Source organism: Hemitrygon akajei, chromosome 8, assembly GCF_048418815.1.
Source record: "Hemitrygon akajei chromosome 8, sHemAka1.3, whole genome shotgun sequence".
NCBI classification, from domain to species: domain Eukaryota; kingdom Metazoa; phylum Chordata; class Chondrichthyes; order Myliobatiformes; family Dasyatidae; genus Hemitrygon; species Hemitrygon akajei.
This window is the reverse complement of record NC_133131.1, coordinates 152,130,083-152,151,155: the sequence shown is the minus strand read 5'-3', so window position 1 is coordinate 152,151,155 and position 21,073 is coordinate 152,130,083. Positions and strand designations below refer to the sequence as shown.

General features: G+C 40.9%; 1 protein-coding gene across 4 annotated transcripts in view; it reads right to left on the bottom strand.

Annotated features, from left to right (window-relative positions):
- The window catches only part of LOC140732346 (disco-interacting protein 2 homolog C), a 605,485-nt gene that overhangs the window by 110,531 nt on the left and 473,881 nt on the right, over positions 1 to 21,073 (bottom strand). For 3 of the 4 annotated variants that reach the window (XM_073054850.1, XM_073054852.1, XM_073054853.1), the window contains 6 exons: positions 19,665 to 19,779; positions 17,451 to 17,652; positions 17,012 to 17,121; positions 14,687 to 14,767; positions 12,590 to 12,713; positions 12,202 to 12,323 (listed from right to left, as the gene is read on the bottom strand). In XM_073054850.1, the coding sequence (XP_072910951.1) occupies positions 12,202 to 12,323; positions 12,590 to 12,713; positions 14,687 to 14,767; positions 17,012 to 17,121; positions 17,451 to 17,652; positions 19,665 to 19,779 (754 nt within the window). The remainder of the gene's footprint in view (positions 1 to 12,201; positions 12,324 to 12,589; positions 12,714 to 14,686; positions 14,768 to 17,011; positions 17,122 to 17,450; positions 17,653 to 19,664; positions 19,780 to 21,073) is intronic. The other variant, XM_073054854.1, reaches the window with a different exon arrangement.

The following is a 21,073-nucleotide window of genomic DNA, read 5'->3' as shown; positions in this document are numbered from 1 at the left end:
AACCTTGACGCAACTGATAAGTCACAGGCTATCTATGACTCAGGAACATCTGTGTTGAGAAGCAGGAGCAGAACCACATAAGCTAGACTAGAGCAGGTTTCCTTCTCTAAAACACATTGTCAGTCTCTTCTTGAAAACAAATATAGTCAGACAGATCTATCGGCACACACCATGGATGCATTCCAAAAACAAAAATACTCAAAAGGCAAAATAGTGCAACTGTGGCTGACAAGGGAAGTCAAAGCTAATATAAAAGCAAAAGAGAGGACATACAACAAGGCAAAAATCAGTGGGAAGATAGAGGATTGGGTAGCTTTTAAACACCTACAGAGAACAACTAAAAGAACCATTAGGAGGGAAAAGAAGAAATATGAAAGCAAAGCTAGCAAACAAATCAAAGTGGATAGTAAAAGCTTTTTCAAGTATGTAAAAAATAAAAGAGGGATGAAATTGGGTGTAGACATGCCGGAAAATGAGGCTGGAGAAATAATAATGGGGAAGAAAGAGATGGTGGATGAGCTAAATGAGTATTTTGCATCAGTCTTCACTTTGGAAGACACCAGCGGTGTGCCAGATGTTGAAGGGTTTCAGGAAGAGAAGTGAGTGCAGTTACTGTTACAAGGGAGAAGGTGCTCAAAAAGCTGAAAGACCTAAAGGTACTCAAACCACCCCATCTGCCACCAACAAACATTCCACAGTCAAAGTTACATTTCTTGGAAAGGAAGGAATTCTTTGAATTGGAAGGAAACCATATTAATTAACTCAAATCAGACGATAGTAGCGGACGAATGAACCCCACCTTTTCTCAAAATCAAATCGAGGATCGAAAGCTCAACTTCCGATTTTCTCCAAACTAAGGCATAACATCACCTGAGAGAACCATTGTATCAAAGTAGGAGCAGGAACATCTTTCTATTTCAACAAAATAGCCCTTCTGGCCAATAATGTAACAAATGCAATTACATGTTGGTCTGATGGAGAAATACCATGAGGGATTATACCAAATAAAACTGTCAATTTATTAGGTTGTAAATTAATTTTTAAAACTTTAGAAATAGTAGAGAAAATAGACTTCCAAAAATGTTTCAATACAGAACACGACCAAAACATATGTGCCAATGTAGCTGTCTCAGTTTTACATCTGTCACACTGACTATCAACATTAGGAAACATTATAGACAGTCTCTCCTTTGTCAAATAGTAACGATGTACAATTTTAAATTGAATTAGAGAATGATTGGCACAGATCGAAGAAGAGTTAACCAACTTCAAAATCCACAACCAATCTTCTGTTATCAGGGTCATGTTAAGCTCTCTCTCCCAATCTTGCTTAATCTTAAGTGAAGGGTAATCATGCCGTTGTAACAATAGATGATAAATTTTCCCAATGAAACCCTTCAATACACAGTAAATCCAATAACCATAATGAAATCAATGAAAGACCACATCAACTGGGCATACAACCAGTGTGCAAAAGACAAAAAACTGCAAATACAGAAAGAAGGAAGAACTAATAATAATAAACCACCGAAGAAACCACAACCAAAGGAGTTGAATGACTTCAGACCTGTTGCCTTGACGTCGCACGTGATGAAGACCATGGAGCGGCTGATAATACAGAATCTGAGGCCACAAACCAGGCACGCCCAGGATCCTCTTCAGTTTGTGTATAAGGAGAAGGTGGGAGTGGAGGATGCTATCACGTATTTGCTGCACAAATCACTCTCTCACCTAGAGGGGGTCAGTTGTGCTGTGAGGATTACATTCCTTGACTTCTCTAGTGCCTTTAACACTATCCAGCCCAAGATCTTAAGGCACAAACTAACAGAGATGGGAGTAGACTCTCACATGGTGGATTGGATAGTGGACTACTTGACAGATAGACCTCAGTATGTGCGGTTGGGAGACTGTAGGTCTGACACGGTGGTCAGCAGCACAGGAGCGCCGCAGGGAACCGTACTCTCTCCGGTCCTGTTCACCCTGTACACATCAGACTTCCAATATAACTCGGAGTCCTGCCATGTGCAGAAGTTCGCTGATGACAAGGCCATAGTGGGGTGTGTCAGGAATGGACAGGAGGAGGAGTATAGGAAACTGATACAGGACTTTGTGATATGGTGCAACTCAAACTACCTGCGTCTCAATATCACCAAGACCAAGGAGATGGTGGTGGACTTTAGGAGATCTAGGCCTCATATGGAGCCAGTGATCATTAATGGAGAATGTGTGGAGCAGGTTAAGACCTACAAGTATCTGGGAGTACAGTTAGACGAGAAGCTAGACTGGACTGCCAACACAGATGCCTTGTGCAGGAAGGCACAGAGTCGACTGTACTTCCTTAGAAGGTTGGCGTCATTCAATGTCTGTAGTGAGATGCTGAAGATGTTCTATAGGTCAGTTGTGGAGAGCGCCCTCTTCTTTGTGGTGGCGTGTTGGGGAGGAAGCATTAAGAAGAGGGACGCCTCACGTCTTAATAAGCTGGTAAGGAAGGCGGGCTCTGTCGTGGGCAAAGTACTGGAGAGTTTAACATCGGTAGCTGAGCGAAGGGCGCTGAGTAGGCTACGGTCAATTATGGAAAACTCTGAACATCCTCTACATAGCACCATCCAGAGACAGAGAAGCAGTTTCAGCGACAGGTTACTGTCGATGCAATGCTCCTCAGACAGGATGAAGAGGTCAATACTCCCCAATGCCATTAGGCTTTACAATTCAACCACCAGGACTTAAGAACTTTTTAAAAGCTATTATTAATGATTTTTGAGATAGTGATTTAGATGCATATCATATTTTTCACTGAGTTAAGTATTGTATGTTATTAGTTTTGCTACAACAAGTGTATGGGACATTGGGAAAAAAAAGTTGAATTTCCCCATGGGGATGAATAAAGTATCTATCTATCTATCTAAACAACTAAATGAGGAATAAATATTGAGAAGATGAGATAAAGAATCCTTGAAAATGAGTCAATAGGTTGTGGGAACATTTCAGTGATAGGGCAGTGAAGTTGAGTGAAGTTATCCCCTTTGTTTCAAGATCCTCTCTTGGCCTCACAATCTACCTTGTTACGATTTTTCACTTTGTTTAAATGTACTTTTGCTGCGGATTTTACACTTTATTCTCTGTTGTTGTACCCTGTAATATCTCAATGCACTGTGCAATGACTGGATCTGTTTGAACAGTATGCAGGACAAGCTTTTCATGTATCTCAGTACATTTGACAAAAATAAATCAATACCAATTTCAATGCCTGGGTTGCTAAATAGTAATGGGTAACTTTAACCTAACCTCTTCAGTTGAGTAGGAAATCAATATCAGGTGGGAATTAACAATGGAGTGAAAAATTATTTGGATACCTAGTTGGTTCATCAGGATAAAGTTATCCTGATGATTCAATAGAGAAGGCTGGGTGGAGATCTGGTACAGATTTAAATATTATGAAGAGCGGTCATGGAGAGAAATGGATTCCATCTTATTGTATTCTAGGCACCCATCACAATAATTTTTATTATGTAAAGTAATGTGCATCTCCTTTGAACTTTCTCCCTCTCACTTTAAACCCATGCACTCTAGTATTTAAACGCAAGAGATTCTGCAGATGCTGGGGATCACACAGGAAATGTTGGGAACTTCGGCAAATCAAGCAGCTTCTATGGAGGAGGGTAAACAGTCAACATTTCGGGCCAAGATCCTTCATCAGGACAGGATTCACCCTGGGAACAGACTATCTGTCCTGTCTACATCTGACAATTTTAAACACTTCTAGCCGGTCCCTCCTTAGCCTCTGTCTGTCTCAACCCAATTTGTCTAACCTCTCACTATAGCTAATACTCTCTAATCCAGGCAACTTCCTAATGACTCTCTTCTGCACCTACACTGAAGCTTCTATACCCTTCTTACAATGTGGTGACTAGAACTGCACACAATATTCCTTGACTCAATAGTAAATATCTCCCATGTACTGTGAGACTGGGATCTCCTAATTTCAGATTAACATGTTTTTCCCACATAAAATTGGGATGCGGAGAGATATCTTCTCTTGGAGGGTTGGAAATTTTATCCAGACAGACATGGAGGTATTAGCATTGAACCTATTCAAGGTGGAGATTAAATTTTTGGACTACAGGAAAGTTAAGTTATAGGAATGAGAAGGAAAAGACTTGAAAAGGAGCGGAGGGGAAACACTTTAAATACAGAGAATGGTGGGTATGACCACGACATACATGAGCAGAATTAGATAGATAGATAGATAGATAGATACTTTATTCATCCCCATGGGGAAATTCAACATTTTTTCCAATGTCCCATACACTTGTTGTAGCAAAAACTCATTACATACAATACTTAACTCAGTAATAATATGATATGCATCTAAATCACTAACTCAAAAAGCATTAATAATAGCTTTAAAAAAAAGTTCTTAAGTCCTGGCAGTTGAATTGTAAAGCCTAATGGCATTGGGGAGTATTGACCTCTTCATCCTGTCTGAGGAGCATTGCATCGACAGTAACCTGTCGCTGAAACTGCTTCTCTGTCTCTGGATGGTGCTATGTAGAGGATGTTCAGGGTTTTCCATAATTGACCGTAGCCTACTCAGCGCCCTTCGCTCAGCTACCGATGTTAAACTCTCCAGTACTTTGCCCACGACAGAGCCCGCCTTCCTTATCAGCTTATTAAGACGTGAGGCGTCCTTCTTCTTAATGCTTCCTCCCCAACACGCCACCACAAAGAAGAGGGCGCTCTCAACAACTGACCTATAGAACATCTTCAGCATCTCACTGCAGACATTGAATGACGCCAACCTTCTAAGGAAGTACAGTCGACTCTGTGCCTTCCTGCACAAGGCATCTGTGTTGGCAGTCCAGTCTAGCTTCTCGTCCAACTGTACTCCCAGATACTTGTAGGTCTTAACCTGCTCCACACATTCTCCATTAATGATCACTGGCTCCATATGAGGCCTAGATCTCCTAAAGTCCACCACCATCTCCTTGGTCTTGGTGACATTGAGACGCAGGTAGTTTGAGTTGCACCATGTCACAAAGTCCTGTATCAGTTTCCTATACTCCTCCTCCTGTCCATTCCTGACACAACCCACTATGGCCGTTTGACCATTTGGCCCATCAAGTTTTTTCTGTCGATTAATCATGGCTGTTTTACTATCTCTCTCAACTCCATTTTCCTGCCTTCTCCTCATAACCTTTGAGGCCCTTACTAACAAGAATCTATCAATCTCTGCTTTAATATACCCAATGACTTGTCTTCAACAGCTGTCTGTGGCAATGAAATCTACAGTCATCATCCCCCCAACCCTCCACCCTGGCTAAGGAAATTCCTCCCCATCTCTGTTCTCAGCGTACATCCCTCTATTCTTAGGCTGTGTCCTTTATTCCTAGACTCCCCTCCAAATCCACTCTATCTAGGCCTTTCAATATTTGATAGGTTTCAATAGATACGGGTTCATTCTTCTAAATTTCAGTGAGTGCAGGCCCAGAGCCGTCAAACACTCAAATACGTTAACGCTTTCATTCTCGGGATCACTTATGTGATCCTCCTCTGGACCCTCTCCAATGCCAGCACATCCTTTATTAGGTAAGGTGCCCAGAGTTACTCACAATACTCCAAGTGTGGTCTGACTAATGTCTTATAAAGACTCAGTATAACATCCTTGCCTTTACATTCTAGTCCTCTTGAAATAATGCTAACATTGTATTTGCCTTCTTTATCACCGACTCAACCTGCAAGTTAACTTTTAGGGAATCCTGCACAAGGATTCCCTAGTCCTTTAGTGGCTCAGCTTTCTGCATTCTTTCCACATTTAGAATATAGGCTACACTTTCTGTATACGGAACGAGCTACTAGAGGTGGGTACAATTGCAAACCTTAAAAGACATATAGAAAGGTACATAAACAGTAAAATGTTTAGAGGTGAATGGAACTGGTTGGTCAATATAGACAAGTTAGGGAGAAAGTCTGTAGATGCAGATGCTGTGGTCAAATAAACACATACAAACAAGCTGGATGAACCCAGCAGGTCAGGCAACATCCGTTGAAATGAGCAGTCAACGTTTCGGGCCGAGACCCTTCATCAGGACTAAAGAAGGAGGGGGCAGGGGCCCTCCTCTCCCTTCCCCCATCCCACTTTCACTCTGCCTTCTCTTCTCGTTGCCTATCACCTCTCATGACTCTGCTTTCTTCTACTACCCATAGTGCCTTCCCCTTAGATCCCTTCTTCACCTCTCCTGCCTATCCCCTCCCTGCTTCCCCTCTCCCACCCCTTGATCTTTCCTCTGATTGGTTTTCCACCTGGCACATTCCACCCTCCCCCCACCTTCTTTATAGGGCCCCTGCCTCCTCCTTCTTTAGTCCTGACGAAGTGTCTCGGCCCAAAACGTTGACTGCTCCTTTCAACTGATGCTGCCCGACCTGCTGAGTTCATCCAGCTTGTTTGTATGTGCTCATTAGGGAGAATGTCCTGTTTCTTTGCTGTATAACTCTATGGGGCTCAGGACGAGATCAAATAAGCCATTAATCTTACTGAGTGCCAGAGGAGACTTCAGAGCAGCACTCTTCGATTTTTAAAGGGTTCTAAGTGAAGAGTTACATTCCATTAAAGCTTTTAATAAGTTGTACCGTGCAATGACATTACATTTCAATAATTAATCTAAGAATGAGTCATTTGTTTTGAGTCTTTTTTCTGCCTGTGTGTAAGCAAGCACAGACATAATCCTCAGTAATTGTTCATCAGCAATCTCATAAAAAAAGCTTCCACCCTGGACTTACACAACGGGACAGCAAGACTGCCCTCCTATATGACAGGGAATAGTTTGATGTTTATTTAATCTATATAAACAGAAGGAAATTGCAGTTACGATGAATGATGGCTTACATTTGACATTCTGAATCATAACACCATCAGTTCCAAGCCCCAATAACTTCAAAAGGCTTGGTAATAACTGTGTGTCTTTGTGCACGATGTCACAACAGACAGAGCTACTGCAGTGCAGTTCCAGTGTCTCAAGCTTGTTCCTAACTCTCACACACCACCATGCTCTCTGAAACACACACAAAACGCTTGGGGGTTCTCAGGACTGATGAAAAGTCTCGGCCTGAAACGTCGACTGTTTAATTTCCCTCCATAGATGCCGCCTGACCTGCTGACTTCCTCCAGCATTGTGTGTGTGTTGCACAAGATTTTCAGCAGAGTCGCTCTGCTCCCGTTAACTCGGCTTCCTCACGCATCCCAAAGAAACGCCCGTGTGTTAAAATGACTACTGTAAATTAACCCCGGATGAGGGGAATCAGGATGACATTAATCAGCAGGCAAGAGGGAGTGGGTTACAGCGAGGCCTGTGGGTGCAGGGAGTTGAAGAGATTTCTCTGAGAGTCAGTGTTTCAGTTCCCCTTTACAGGAGTGGGGCAGTCAACAACAGAAAAGCACGTCTGGTTTATATTCACAGTGCCTCACTTCACACCTACACTGACCGTAATGCAGTTTTTTCCATCCCAAACTGACAAATCCGACATTGCAAAATTACAGTGTGGAATGGAGCATTAAGTGAACGATTGTTGTGTCAGTTATGGATCAGCAAAAGCATTCTGAAGGTTGTGGATTAGAATCCTACTGAAGGGATGAGATGACAAAATTTAGGCTGATACTCTTAACACAGTCCGAGGGGAAGGTTGCTCGTTTGAGGAGTCACCTTCTGGGTCAGGTGCAAAACTAAGGTTCTGTTGCACTTTCTAATGCTTAAGTTAAGGATCTAATGTCACTATTTCAAACAATGAAACACCCTGCCTTAAATATCAGGCCCAAAACTGCTCGATACTTCAAGTTCTTTTATATTCGAGTCCTTTTGAAATGAATGCTAACATTGTAATTGTCTTCTTAGCTATCATCTTAACCTGCAAGTTAATCTTTAGGAAATTCTACACTAGAACTCCCAAGTCACTTTGCACCTCTGATTTTTGAATTTTCTTTCTGTTTATGAAATAGTCTTGGCCTTTATTTCTTCTACCAAATGCTTGTCTTTTCTGTGCTACAGTATATCCCATCTGCCACTTCTTTGCCCGTTCTTCTAATCTATCTAAGCCCTTCTGCAGACTCCCTGCCTCCTCTGCACTACATGCCCCTCCCCCTTTCTTTCTATTGTCTGCAAACCTGACAACAAAGCTATCAATTCCAGTGTCCAAGTCACTAACATATAACATGATAAGAAACGGCCCCAATACCAACCCTATGGAACACCACAAGACACTGGCAGCCAAGCAACAAAGGCCCCCTTTATTTCCATTCTTTGCTTCCGGCCAATCAGCCAATATTCTGTCCATGCCAGTATCTTTCTTGTAATACTATGGGCTCTTTGTTACCTTCTATTGGATTTTGAAAGGTTCCCAATCGTCTAGCTCCCCACAGATTTTTGCTATATTGTATGCTCTTGCTTTTGCTTTTATGCTGTCTTTTTCTTTCCTTGTCAGCCACGATTGCTTCAGCCTTACTTTAGAATACTTACTCTTTGGCATGAACTAATCCTGCATCTTCCAAATTATTCCCAGAAACTCCAGCCATTGCCGCTTAGTCGTCATTACCTGTTAGTGTCCTCCTCCAATCAACTTCGATTAAAAAAAAGATTAATTTTGGCCAACTCCTCTCTCATGCCTCTGTGGTTACCTTCACCTCTCAAACTGCAGGGTGAATTCTATCTGATTATAATCACTGCCTCCTAAGGGTTCCTTTACCTCAAACTCCTCACTAATGCCTCAGCCAATATCTTTTACGCAAAGAAATAGTTCTGTTCATATATTGTTTTCAATTATCACAAGTTGTCTCAACAAGTCTCTCAGGAAGTTTATTCAACGAAATTTGTGAAATGACCATATTGAGAAGGTATGGCCATTCAGATTGAAGGGGCATCGGGTAAAGGTGGATCCCATGGAGTCAGGCATAACCTCATTAAGATGAAGAAGTCTCCAGAGGAAAACTACCCTCTCTTATTCCTACTTCCTGTGCACAAATTGGTCTGCACACTTTCTACAGTGTGGCAGTGACTACATTTTGTGGGTGTTTAATTAATGACGAAGTCCTTGGAGATATCTCAAAGTAATGAAAGGTTCAATACAGCAGCAGACAGCACACTCTCTGTGGAGCCAGTGCTCTGCTCAGATACATTTGAAAACTGCTTTGTGGATTGCCTCTCCACTACTCCAGAACCAGCAGCATGACTTCCTTTCCATTAGTGGGGAGAATGAAAGTCATCATTGATTGGGATTGCTGAGGCATAAATGAACTATAAAGCAAGGCCTTGAAGCACTGGAAGGATATTCCACTGTCTGAATGTCTGCTCATAATAAAACAGAGTGTTTGATGGACAAAAATTAATATAACCCCATAACCTGAAGGTCACAGATAAATAATGAGAAATTTTCTCAAATTATATATATCGCTATGGTCAATTAAGCAGAAGATTTCTAGTTACCACACTTATGAACGCTGAACAAACCATGATCATTATTATTCATTTAAATCACGGGATCCGTTTCCCAGTAATTAAAATTGTCATCCACTGGCTCATTGGGACGTGCATTTTAAAAGGGCACACAGACCTACTGGCTTTCAGGTACTTACAGAACTGATTTAACCAGAAAGCATACCGGTGACACCAACAACTAATTCAAGCCTGAGCATCAAAGTTCGAAGTATGTATACCTTACACAACATCGAGATTCATCTCCTTACAGGCAGCCACCAAAAAAGAAACCCAATAAACAAAAGACGGTCAAACGCCCAGTCCGCTAGTTGCAGGCCACAGTTTCAGTCCAGTACAGAGACGAGCAAGGTATCAGTTTGATAATGGTGATCACGTGTTACAATATTTTACCTTCAGGTTTCCTAGCACCTATGAACTAAAACAGTTAGCAAGAAAACATAAGTGGATGCTTATGATCACCTGACAGTTGTTGATTTAGAGATACATCCTGGGACAGGCTGTACCAGTCCAACAAGCCACCCTGTCCAGCAATCTACCAAAGCACAGGATCCACAGCTTGCTCTCCATATCGCACTGCCCTGACTTGCATATCAACAAAACAGTTGGGACACAACATTCATGGCCGACCCCGACCAGCGGAGGGCCTTGATTACAGGACAATTTACAATGACCAATTAACCTACTAACCGGTACATCTTTGGAATGTGGGAGGAAACTGGAGCACCCGAGGAAACCTCATGGTATTTCGTTAGTGATCCAGAGGCACAAGGTTAAATGCCAGCATTGTAAATTGTGAAAGCAATTTCATTAAATTTGATCAATTACAAATTAAACTTATAAAATAAAATAATCCTGAGAGGTCCATGACATGCTCCAAGGTAGACGTTCCATGGCCTGGGAACTTGATATGCATGCAAAATGTTTGATTCTAATTAATACTAAATAAACTTTGCTTGTGGAGTTTGCTTTCTGATATCAAGTCAAAAAGCTAATTGCTGAAGTAATTTGCAATGGATTTTTAAAAAGAGCAGCACAACCAAACACAAAAAAGAAGTTGATGGAATTATTTGAGAACGTAAGCACATGAAAAGGCATGCCAGTGTAACCAACAAATTAAAAGTGAAAAGGTGTAGATGCCAGAAACCTGAATTAAAACTGGAAACTGCTGGAAATAATGCACCTGTTCCACCTTGTTTGCTTTTGTTTGTGTGGGGGGAGGGATTTGAGGGGGGGGGGAAATCAATGTCCCCATTCTGTTTTTGTTTGTTTTTTTTCTGCAGGAGGGGGGATTTAGGGGTCAATGTCCCTGTTCCATTTTGTTTGTTTTTCTGCAGGAGGAGAGATTTGGGGGTCAATGTGCCTGCTCCATTTTTGCTCGGTTTTTGTGTGGGGAGGGGGGGGGGATTTGGGGGGGGTTGATGATTGTGCTGCCTTTCATTTCTTTCTTGGTTTCCTGGCTACCTGGGAAAGAAGAATTTCAAGTTGTTTACTTTGATAACAAATGAACCGTTGAACCTTCGAAGTACTCAGCAGTTTGGAAGCATCTGTGGAGAGATCTGAGGCAATACTCAAGAAGGGGGTATCCATCATTAACGACCCGCAATGTTGGGGGCATGCCGGCTTCTCATTGCTACCCTCAGGAAGGAGGTACAGGAGCCGGAAGGAACAAGCTCAATGTTTTAGCAACAGCTTCTTCCCCTCCACCGTCATCTCCTGAATGCTTCATGAACCCATCAGCACTACCCCATTATTTTGCTCCCTTTTTACGTGATATTTTTACACTCCATTTTGCGACCTTTAGTAATATTTTATGCAGTGCAGCACTGTACTGCCGTGTAAAACGATAAATTTCATGGCATAGGTCAGTGATTCTGAGAGAAACAGAGTTGTTCAAGGCATGGATTCTCTTTCCTGGAAAAAACCTCAATACACTTGTTGGGTTTCTTCTTATTTTCTGAGTTTAACTCACAAATGATCAAATTTAATGAAATCAGTATCACAATTAACAACACTGGAACTTATCTCATACCACTGGATCATTTAGTGTAGTACCATCAACTTTCGGTGCCAGTAAACATTCACAGACATTTACCTATCACCTGTTTCTTAGCAACCTGATGGTAAAGTATGGACATATCTGCAGCACCGTCACCATTATCGAGCTCATACTGTATCTAGCCTGGATGAATATGTTCTACAAGCAGTTGGAAGCCTGGGGATCTGAACTTGTCTAGTCAGAATGATAGAATGGAAGGCAATGGTAGTTACTTAAAAATGGGTGCAATGGTTTGAAAGACTAATGATGGTCTTTGATTTGGAAGGGCATGGGCTCTCTCTCCCCCGATGCCGCCTTCCTGTCAAGTAATCAGTTCTGAGAAACAATTCTGACATAACTCGCTTCTCAACAGAGTTCCAGAGCACATGAGCATTCCCCAGAGAATTTCTGGACAAACTTGAGTGCGATGGTATTCCTGAGTCTCCACCCGGGACACGCAAGATTGCCAGTAGCGAAAACCGAGAGGAAGCTACTGACACGATGAAGAAAACCCTGAACCCCACCAGAGGTGGAGGACATTCATTGCTGCCCATTACACAGTAAGTAAGTAAGAATGTCTGTTACCGGAGTCAGAACTAACACAGCCTCAATAATTATAGTGGGAGGAGTTGGCTGAGAATTCAAACACAGAAACATACTAGGAATGTTAAAGTCTTCACCTACCTCCACTATCATCTTCACTGTGGGTAACGTGGTCGCAATATTCTGTGGATGTGGAGGTCGAACAGTTATTGGCACACAACCTGCATACAGGCATCCATAAAATGCTGCAATTAAGTCTATCCCTGCATGAAGGACAAAATATTTTTCAACTCAGTATCTGCATTTTAAATTCCAAAGCCCCACGTTAGCACAGCCTAGACTTCAGACCAAACTAAGTTGTAAGGTTGTCTCTAAAAGCCACCTGAACGATGTTAAAAAGTGATTGATTAAGTGGAATTCCCTGTATTTCATCAGCTGAACATAACTAATTTTTAAAAAACATTATATTTACCACGAGAAGAGAAGGACATATTAAAGGTCTTGAACAAAAATTATAATCTGACTCTACCTGGCGGATATACCAAAGCCACATGATCTCCGTCCTGTAAGTGTCCCCTCTCCATCAGCATAACTGCTATTTTCTCTGCTCGTTTATGCAGCTGAAGGCATGTTAAAGAGTTGGCTATTGTTCCCTGTGAAACAAAAATAAAAGGTGATTTCTGATCACTTCATTCATGGTTCAATGATCACCTTAATTGCTCAAGAATAACGAACAATATTCACACTCGTCATCAGTACCCAGCTTGGATATTCACTTCTGAAAATTAGTTCATCAAGCAGAATTTGCTTCTCTTTTATATTCTGAACAAAAGATCATGATTACATTTATAGAAATAGCATTTAATTTAGAACTAATATTTTCTGCCCAGAAACAGGACTTGGGTCCAATAGATCTGTATTATGTGCTATATGAACTTCCTCCCAAGCCTCTAAATTTATTTAGAACATAGAACAGTACAGCACATTATAGGCCCTTCGGCCCACAAGGTTGTGCCGACCCTCAAACCCTGCCTCCCACATAACCCCCCCACCTTAAATTCCTCCATATACCTGTCTAGTAGTCTCTTAAATTTCACAAGTGTATCTGCCTCCACCACTGACTCAGGCAGTGCATTACACGCACCAACCACTCTCTGAGTGAAAAACCTTCCTCTAATATCCCCCTTGAACTTCCCTCCCCTTACCTTAAAGCCATGTCCTCTTGTACTGAGCAGTGGTGCCCTGGGGAAGAGGAACTGGCTGTCCACTCTGTCTATTCCTCTTTCTTTCTCCCTCATGTGCACTTCCACCTCCCAACATACACTAAGTGGCCACTTTATTATGTACACCTGCTCATTAATGCAAATATCTAATCAGCCAATCACGCGGCAGGAACTCAATGCATAAAAACATGCAGGCATGGTCAAGTTGTTGTTCAGACTAAACGTCAGAATAGGAAAGAAATGTAATCTGAGTGACTGACTGTGGAATGATTGTTGGTGTCAGACAGGGTGGTTTGAGTATCAAACACCGTTGATCTCCTGAGGTTTTCACACACTATATTCTCTAGAGTTTACGGAGAATGGTGCAAAGAAAACATCCAGTGAGTGGCAGTTCTCTGGATAAAAACACCTTGTTAATTAGACAGGGGAATGGCCAGACTAGTTCAAGCTGACAGGACAGTGACAGCAACTCAGATAACCAAATGTTACAACAGTGCTGTGCAAAAAGAACATCTCTGAATGCACAACACGTTGAACCTTGAAGTAGATGGGTTGCAGCAGCAGAAGACCACACTGTGTCCCACTCATGCGTCTAATAAAGTGGCCGCTAAGCGCATATCTGGGCTTCTTACTTCAGCACCTTGCTGTAGGGAGTTCCACATGCACTTACTGGAGAATTTCCTACAAGATTGTTCTTCTATCTGATGCTGTTGGCCTCTTTTGGCCTCACACATTTTAAATAACTTAACTAAATCTACCTATTCAAATGTAGTCATAATCTTGAAAGCTTTGATCAATCATTGCTAGTCTTCACCAGTCGGAACCAAGGGTCTCGGCCTGAAACTCTGACTGTTTGCCCTGACTTGCCTCTGGCACCTTGTGCACATTTTCCACATCTGTAGGATGTCTTGTGTTTATGATTTGCTACTCCACTGTGAAGTCCCTCCGAGGAACGTCTACCCTGAAGAAGTTTAAATCCTCTCTTCGACGGGAGTTCAGTGAGAGTTTCTCTCACTGCGTCCCCTTTGTAATTTCTGCTGCTCTCTGACTCTTCACCAGTTCTGATGAAGGGTCCTGGTCCGATATATTGTCTGTTTTCATCACTTGCCTCCAACATCTCGCGTTTGTTCGATCTATGCAGATTATTACCTCCACTTCTTTACATTCTCATATGAGTCTATGACCCTTCCATTACACCTGGACAAAAACTATTCACGATATATTGGCTCGTCTAAGCCACATTTCTGCCTGTTTAATATTTTACCTCTACTTTTCAATTCTTCACAAAATAAATAAAATATTTTGTTTGTTTTTTTATTGACAGGAGACTCTTTAACCTATTCAGAGATCATCAGGGAATGGATAACTTTGTTTATTCAACAATGAAACTATACAAAACTTACCCTAGAGTTCAGTAGTGTGAAAAGCACATGGTCGGGAGTAGTTTGTGCACGCCATTGTAGAACTTCAGCCAGAAACATAAACTATAAGAAGAACATAGCGATAACAGTTTAAAAACTGACACTCTGAAAAAATGGGTAAGATATTATGTTGAAATTGATATATCTATTCAATTCAAAACTAATTGGATGAATCAAGGTCATCTTTTTTGGTTAACTTCCCTTCACACCTAACTGATGGAAATCAGATTTAAATGGTCATGGAAAACAAAAGTCAACATCATAACCATTGTCATAACTGTAGAAGAAGAAATACAGGTGTGGGACTATTTTAAACAGGTGTAGTTGGAGATTTAGCAGAGTGATAGCAAATGCCAGAAAAACTAAAAAATTAGAAACACCGTGCTTCAGAGCTCTACACAAGATGCTTTAGTCTTTGAATCTGCTTTTGGTTAATGGGTGTAGAATGGCTGGTACAGTTTATTTAATTCAAATCAGGTATTACTGGAAATCTATAAAGCAAACCTCAGCTCAAACTTCTCTACATGACCAACTCTCAGTGCAGTCACACGAGCAAACAATGGTCAACAACAATGTTGCCTTTGGGAAACTCAGACACTCATTCAATCAGTTAATTTCATTCAGGCTATTTTAATATATTTGCTGAAACCCTCACTACTGATAGACGATAATTGAAGATTACAACGGAAGTTAGAAATAACTTTTTCCACAGCCCAGCTATTCCCCTGACTCAAACTGAGCAGAATCAAGAAAGCAAAAAACATACATTGAAACAAGAAATTGTAGACAGGTGGGGATTTAGTAATAAAAACAACAGATTGAGGTGGAAATGAAATATCTTTTCACATGGTAATCTTATTAAGTCATTCTATTATGACCATTTGTTGTGCCTGGTCTTTACATCCTAATATAATTGTCCAGGTGCACATTATAGCTCTCTCTCCTCTGGACAAGTACATTTGTAGTATTAACACTTACTGAAAATTGGAATACATGTTTATTTTATTTGTATGTCCATCACATTGAAATTAATTTCTGTTTTAATGCTCTGTAATTAATGTTCTTTAAGGAAAAACATCTGGCAAAAATTTAGTTTTAAAACAGCATTGGATGTTAAAACAGTACATCTGGTCAGTTTAATTGTCAGACTTAATTTAAAGTCATTTTCTAAATTCACAGTAATTGCTATTGAAATTTGACTGATCAGCAAGCTATATTAAAGGAATAACCATGCAGAGTGGCGTAACACTGCATCCTAAGAACCAGGGCTGGTGATTTCTAACACTGATCAACTGGGATTGTTATCTTGTTATAATACTAGAAGGGTGCGACCCATCAGTTCAAACGTCAACATTCAAAGTAAATTTATCATCAAAGTACAAGGATTGGAGAGCATGCCTTATGAGAATAGGTTGAGTGAACTTGGCCTTTTCTCCTTGGAGCGACGGAGGATGAGAGGTGACCTGAAAGAGGTGTATAAGATGATGAGAGGCATTGATCATGTGGATAGCCAGAGGCTTTTTCCTAAGGCTGACAGGAGGGGGCATAGTTTTAAGGTGTTTGGAAGTAGGTACAAGGGGGATGTCAGAGGTAAGTTTTTCCACACAGAGAGTGGTGGGTGCATGGAATGCACTGCCAGTGAAGGTGGTAGAGATGGATACAATAGGGTCTTTTAAGAGACTCTTAAATAGGTACACGGAGCATAGAAAAATAGAGGGCTATGCAGTAGGGACATTCTAGGCAGCTTCTAGAGCAGGTTACATGGTTGGCACAACATTTGGGCCTGAAATGTGCTGTAGACTTTCTATGTTCTATGTAAGTACATACATATTACTGTATACTACCTTGAGATTTTTTTTTGCAGACATTTACAGGGAACAAAATGGAATGCAATGGAATTTTTTGAAAAACTATATATAAGCAAAAGCCTGAAAGTCATCAGTGTGCAAAAGAAGACAAACTGTGTGAATAAAAATAATACTGTTGCTAAAAAGTCCTTGGAAGTGAGTGTGTAGATGAGTGAAGTTATCCACACCAGTTCAGGTGACTACACAGCATAATCAAGACAAGAACATTTACCACTGAAAACAAATTGTTGGGCAGAATTAATTTGGTTCCAGAGGAAAATCTTGCGTTTGATTTTACTGCATTTAACATAGCAGCAATCTACTGCAAGGGCTGCAAATTTTTGACCTTTATCCAACATTGTGATCCATAATTTTGTCAATTACATTTTTACATAAATTGGAGTCAAGACCACTCAGAAGATGTCTCGCTTGGAGTGTGCCAGAGTACAGTTCTACTCACCTTTCTGCCCTGGTCATTGTCTTCAATCTGCCCCAAATCCCTTCCACTGGCCTGGGCGATTCTCTTTCCTGATACCAGATTTCCTACCATTACCGAAGCAGGACCGATCTCTGCAGTGAGCATGAAATCCCAGAGAAACCTCGTCAGCAAAGAGTATCCCACCAGAAAGCATAAGCAGTAGTAAGTCTGCAGCCATATTGTCAATACAAGGTGGTACACTCCAAACTACCTGGTGCACAACCAGACTAAGAGATGCAGCTGTTAACCATATTTCATTTATTTTAATTCAGTGCTTCAGTCACAATATAATAAACAAAGCTACATTAAAAGGAAGAAAAGAATATTCTACCCATTGTTACACACAAATTACTGGTTATCCGTTTAATTATTTTTCATGGATGTATTTTGACATTGAGCTTATGGAAGCAAAGATCTTTACCTGGTTGTTTCTGCCTTGGCTTGGGCAGATTTGTTACGCACGTGTGTGGACACATTAACACATTGCAAGGATGGAGAGAACCTTCTAGAAAGCACTGTTTGGTCTCAGAGAGGTGTATACCACCCAGAGGAGTTTTTGGAAGGGTATTAGCTGGTACCAGAGCCAAGCAGTAAACCCCTACTTGATGAATACCGTCGATTGCCTTTAAAAAATCATTAATGAAAATTAATACACAACTCTCTTCAATCATTTTCCTCATTGCCAAGTCAAAAAAAAATAAACTAAAAGCATCATCAACATATCTGAATGAAATCTGAAGAAGAGGGACAGCATATTTGGCTTACTTCCATATCAATTCATTGCTGTCATTGTTTCTATCATTAAAGGTTTTTATTTCATGAGTTTTCTTTGAATAAAGTTTGATATCTTAAAGTTACGATTGAGGAACTCTGTTGCCCAACACACAAGGCTTCTACACCAGCCCCAAAGGAAGCATTATAACAGAATAATAGCACTGTTGAGTAACCTCAAGGATGGTGGTCAGTAGAAACATGATCAATATATACAGTAAAAGGCATGTTTTCAAAGATAACCGCTGGCTAATCTAAGTTAATAAAATAAAAGTGACACCAATATAAACAAAGGTTAACTTGAAGCTAATTAAACATTTGCCAGTATAGGTGTAAGGAGAAAATCTCTTTCTGAAATCAGTGCTGATGGAAGTGTAATGATCAACAATGTCTAAGTCCTGCCAGCATATTTTGAAAGGATTCCATTCAACAATAGATCCAACAGATAAACAACATTGGCAAAACTGTAACTTTGCAAAAAGGAAGCATTTATCTGAAAGCACTTCTTCTTGTATTTAGCTTTCTTCAATTATCTAAAAGCTAAGTATAATTCCAAGAGCTTTCTCATTGCCGATGCAGCTTCAGTATGCATTCTGATCTCAAATCATGCAGCCTATTATCCCCACCAGGGATAAGGTTTCTCTTGTCCTCACCTACCACCCCATCAGCATCTGCATCCAGCACATAATACTCCATAACTTCCGCCATCTCCAATGGGATCCTTCCAGCAAGCACCCCCACTTTCCCTCCCCCCACTTTCCACATTCTGCAGGGATCACTCCATACACAATTCCCTTGTCCACCTGTCCTTCCCCACTGATCCCCCTCTTGGTACTTACCCTTGCAAGCGGAACACGTGCCATACCTGCCCCTACACCTCCTCCCTCATCACCAGTCAAGGCCCCAAACAGTCTTTCCAGGTGAGGCAACACTTCACCCGTGGGTCTGTTGGGATCATCTACCATATCCAGTGCTCCCAGTGTGGCCTCCTGTACAGTGGTAAGACCCAACAATTGGGAGACCACTTCGCCAAGCACCTACACATTCTGCCTGAAAAAGTGAGTTCTCCTGGTGGCCACTCACTTTAATTCTACTTCGCATTCCCATCCTGAGATGTTAGTCCATGGCCTCCTCTATTGTCGCGATGAGGCCACACCCAGGTTGGAGTCACAATGCCTTATAATCTATCTGGGTAGCCTCCAACCCCCTTCCCCATTCCCGCTTCCTTCCTTCACCTCATCTCCTTACCTGCCCATCACCTCCTTCTGGTGCTCCTCCCCCTTCCCTCTTCTTCCATGGTCTTCTCCCCTCTCCTATCAGATTTACCCCCTGTCCAAACCTTTCTCTCGTTCACCTATCAGCATCCCAGCTCTTTACCCCTCCCTCTCTCCCAGTTTCACCTATCACCTGCTACCTTGTACTTCATCCTCTCCTCCTCCCACACTCTTGTTCTAACTTTTTTCCAGTCTAGATGAAGGGTCTCGGCCCAAAACGTTGACCCTTTTCCATAGACGTTGCTTGGCCTGCTGAGTTCCTCTAGCAATTTGTGTGTGCGTTGCATTTTATTATTCGATTTCATTGCACAACTTATTGATAGCAACATCACTGGTAAGCTCAATCCTCTCCTCATCCAAGTTTCCACAGTTAATGAAATGATCACCGGACACAATAATAGGAGCCTTTTTAAACCATAGGTATGATCTCCAACCAAACAGCTGGAGTCTCAGCTCATTGTCAAAATGTCAGAGACTTATCGAAGGTCAAAGTAAAGTTATGATCAAAGTGCATATATGTCACCATATACTACCCTGAGATTCCTATTTGCCAAACTTGAGTCAAATGTAGTTTTGGTGATCATCTTTACCTGAAGGACTCTACTCATCCACTGAAAGCTATCCTCCTCAGTAGAATCTGGTCTCTGCTCAGCAATGATTACGATCCTCTCATCATGCAAAACATTTATAGAAAACACAGCTATTCTGTTAACAAACAAAGATGAATCAAATTAAATGACTGCCATGCGTAATCCAACAACAACTATTGTTCTTATTCATACATGTCACTGTGACCTTCCCTTTATTTTTGGTTATCTTTTAGCCCTTCATCTGGATTTAACTCATAGAGTCAAATGGATCAATATGCAAACTTGTCACTTTTCAAAAGGCTTAATGTCCCACCATAAACTCTGATATCTAACCTAATTAACTGTTTCACAGTTATTTATAACTATTGTTCCTTTAGATTAGGGTATTATGACTAGTCTTACTTCTCAGTGAAATTTTTGAAGTTAATAAATAATTTTTAACCTTTTTAGTTGGTAATTAAACTAGTAAATGTCAAAACAGCTCCATGTGTATGTTATACCCATCTCCTCAATAACTATCATGATGATTACAAGTCAATGAAAAATTTAGTTAAAATTCTGTAAGATTTAATTTTATCATACATGAGTTTTTTCTTTCAGTTAATGTGAAAGGAATGTTATGATCAAATTAATTAGCTTTTGGGGAGGTGACCAAAAGGATTGACAATGGCAAGATGCTGGACCTTGTCTACCTGGATTTTAGCAAGACCTTTGACAAGAATTTACATGATCGGCTGGCCCAGAAGGTTAGAATACATGGTAACTTGGGTGAGTTAGCAAACCCATTACAAAATTGGCTTGGTGTTAGGAGACAGAGTGGTTGCCTTTTAGATTTTTGCCACAGGGATCAATGCTTGGCCCTTTATTGTTTGTTAATGAATTGGAAGAAAATGTAAACAACTTGATTAAGAAGTATGCAAAACTGGTGGCTGAGTGGTCAGTGAAGAAGATGGTCTTCTTATAATTAAAAAAAAATAGGGAGGGTGGACAAGAGAATGGCAACTGGAATCAAAATCAAACAAGTACAAGGAGATGCTTTATGATATGTGAAATCAGACCACGGCATACAGGGTCCTGGGGAACAGCAAGGTATAGTGGTACAAGAACATAATTTCCTAGAAGTGGCAACACAGGTAGGCAGATCGGTGAAGAAGCCACATGAAAAACTTCATTGTCTAAGGCTTTGAGTTAGAAGTTGGGACGCAATGCTACACTTGTTACTGAATTTCTAAGCACTTGATTTGTCTCAGTCAAAATTTTTAGAGATAATCGAACTTACGAACTGTAACAGTTAAATGTAAGACCATCACCTTCCATCAAAAAACAATCAACAATATATTTACTTTCAGCAACTTGAATTGTACAATTAATGCTGGCACACAGAATTTGGCTTCAAAGCAAAACAGTTT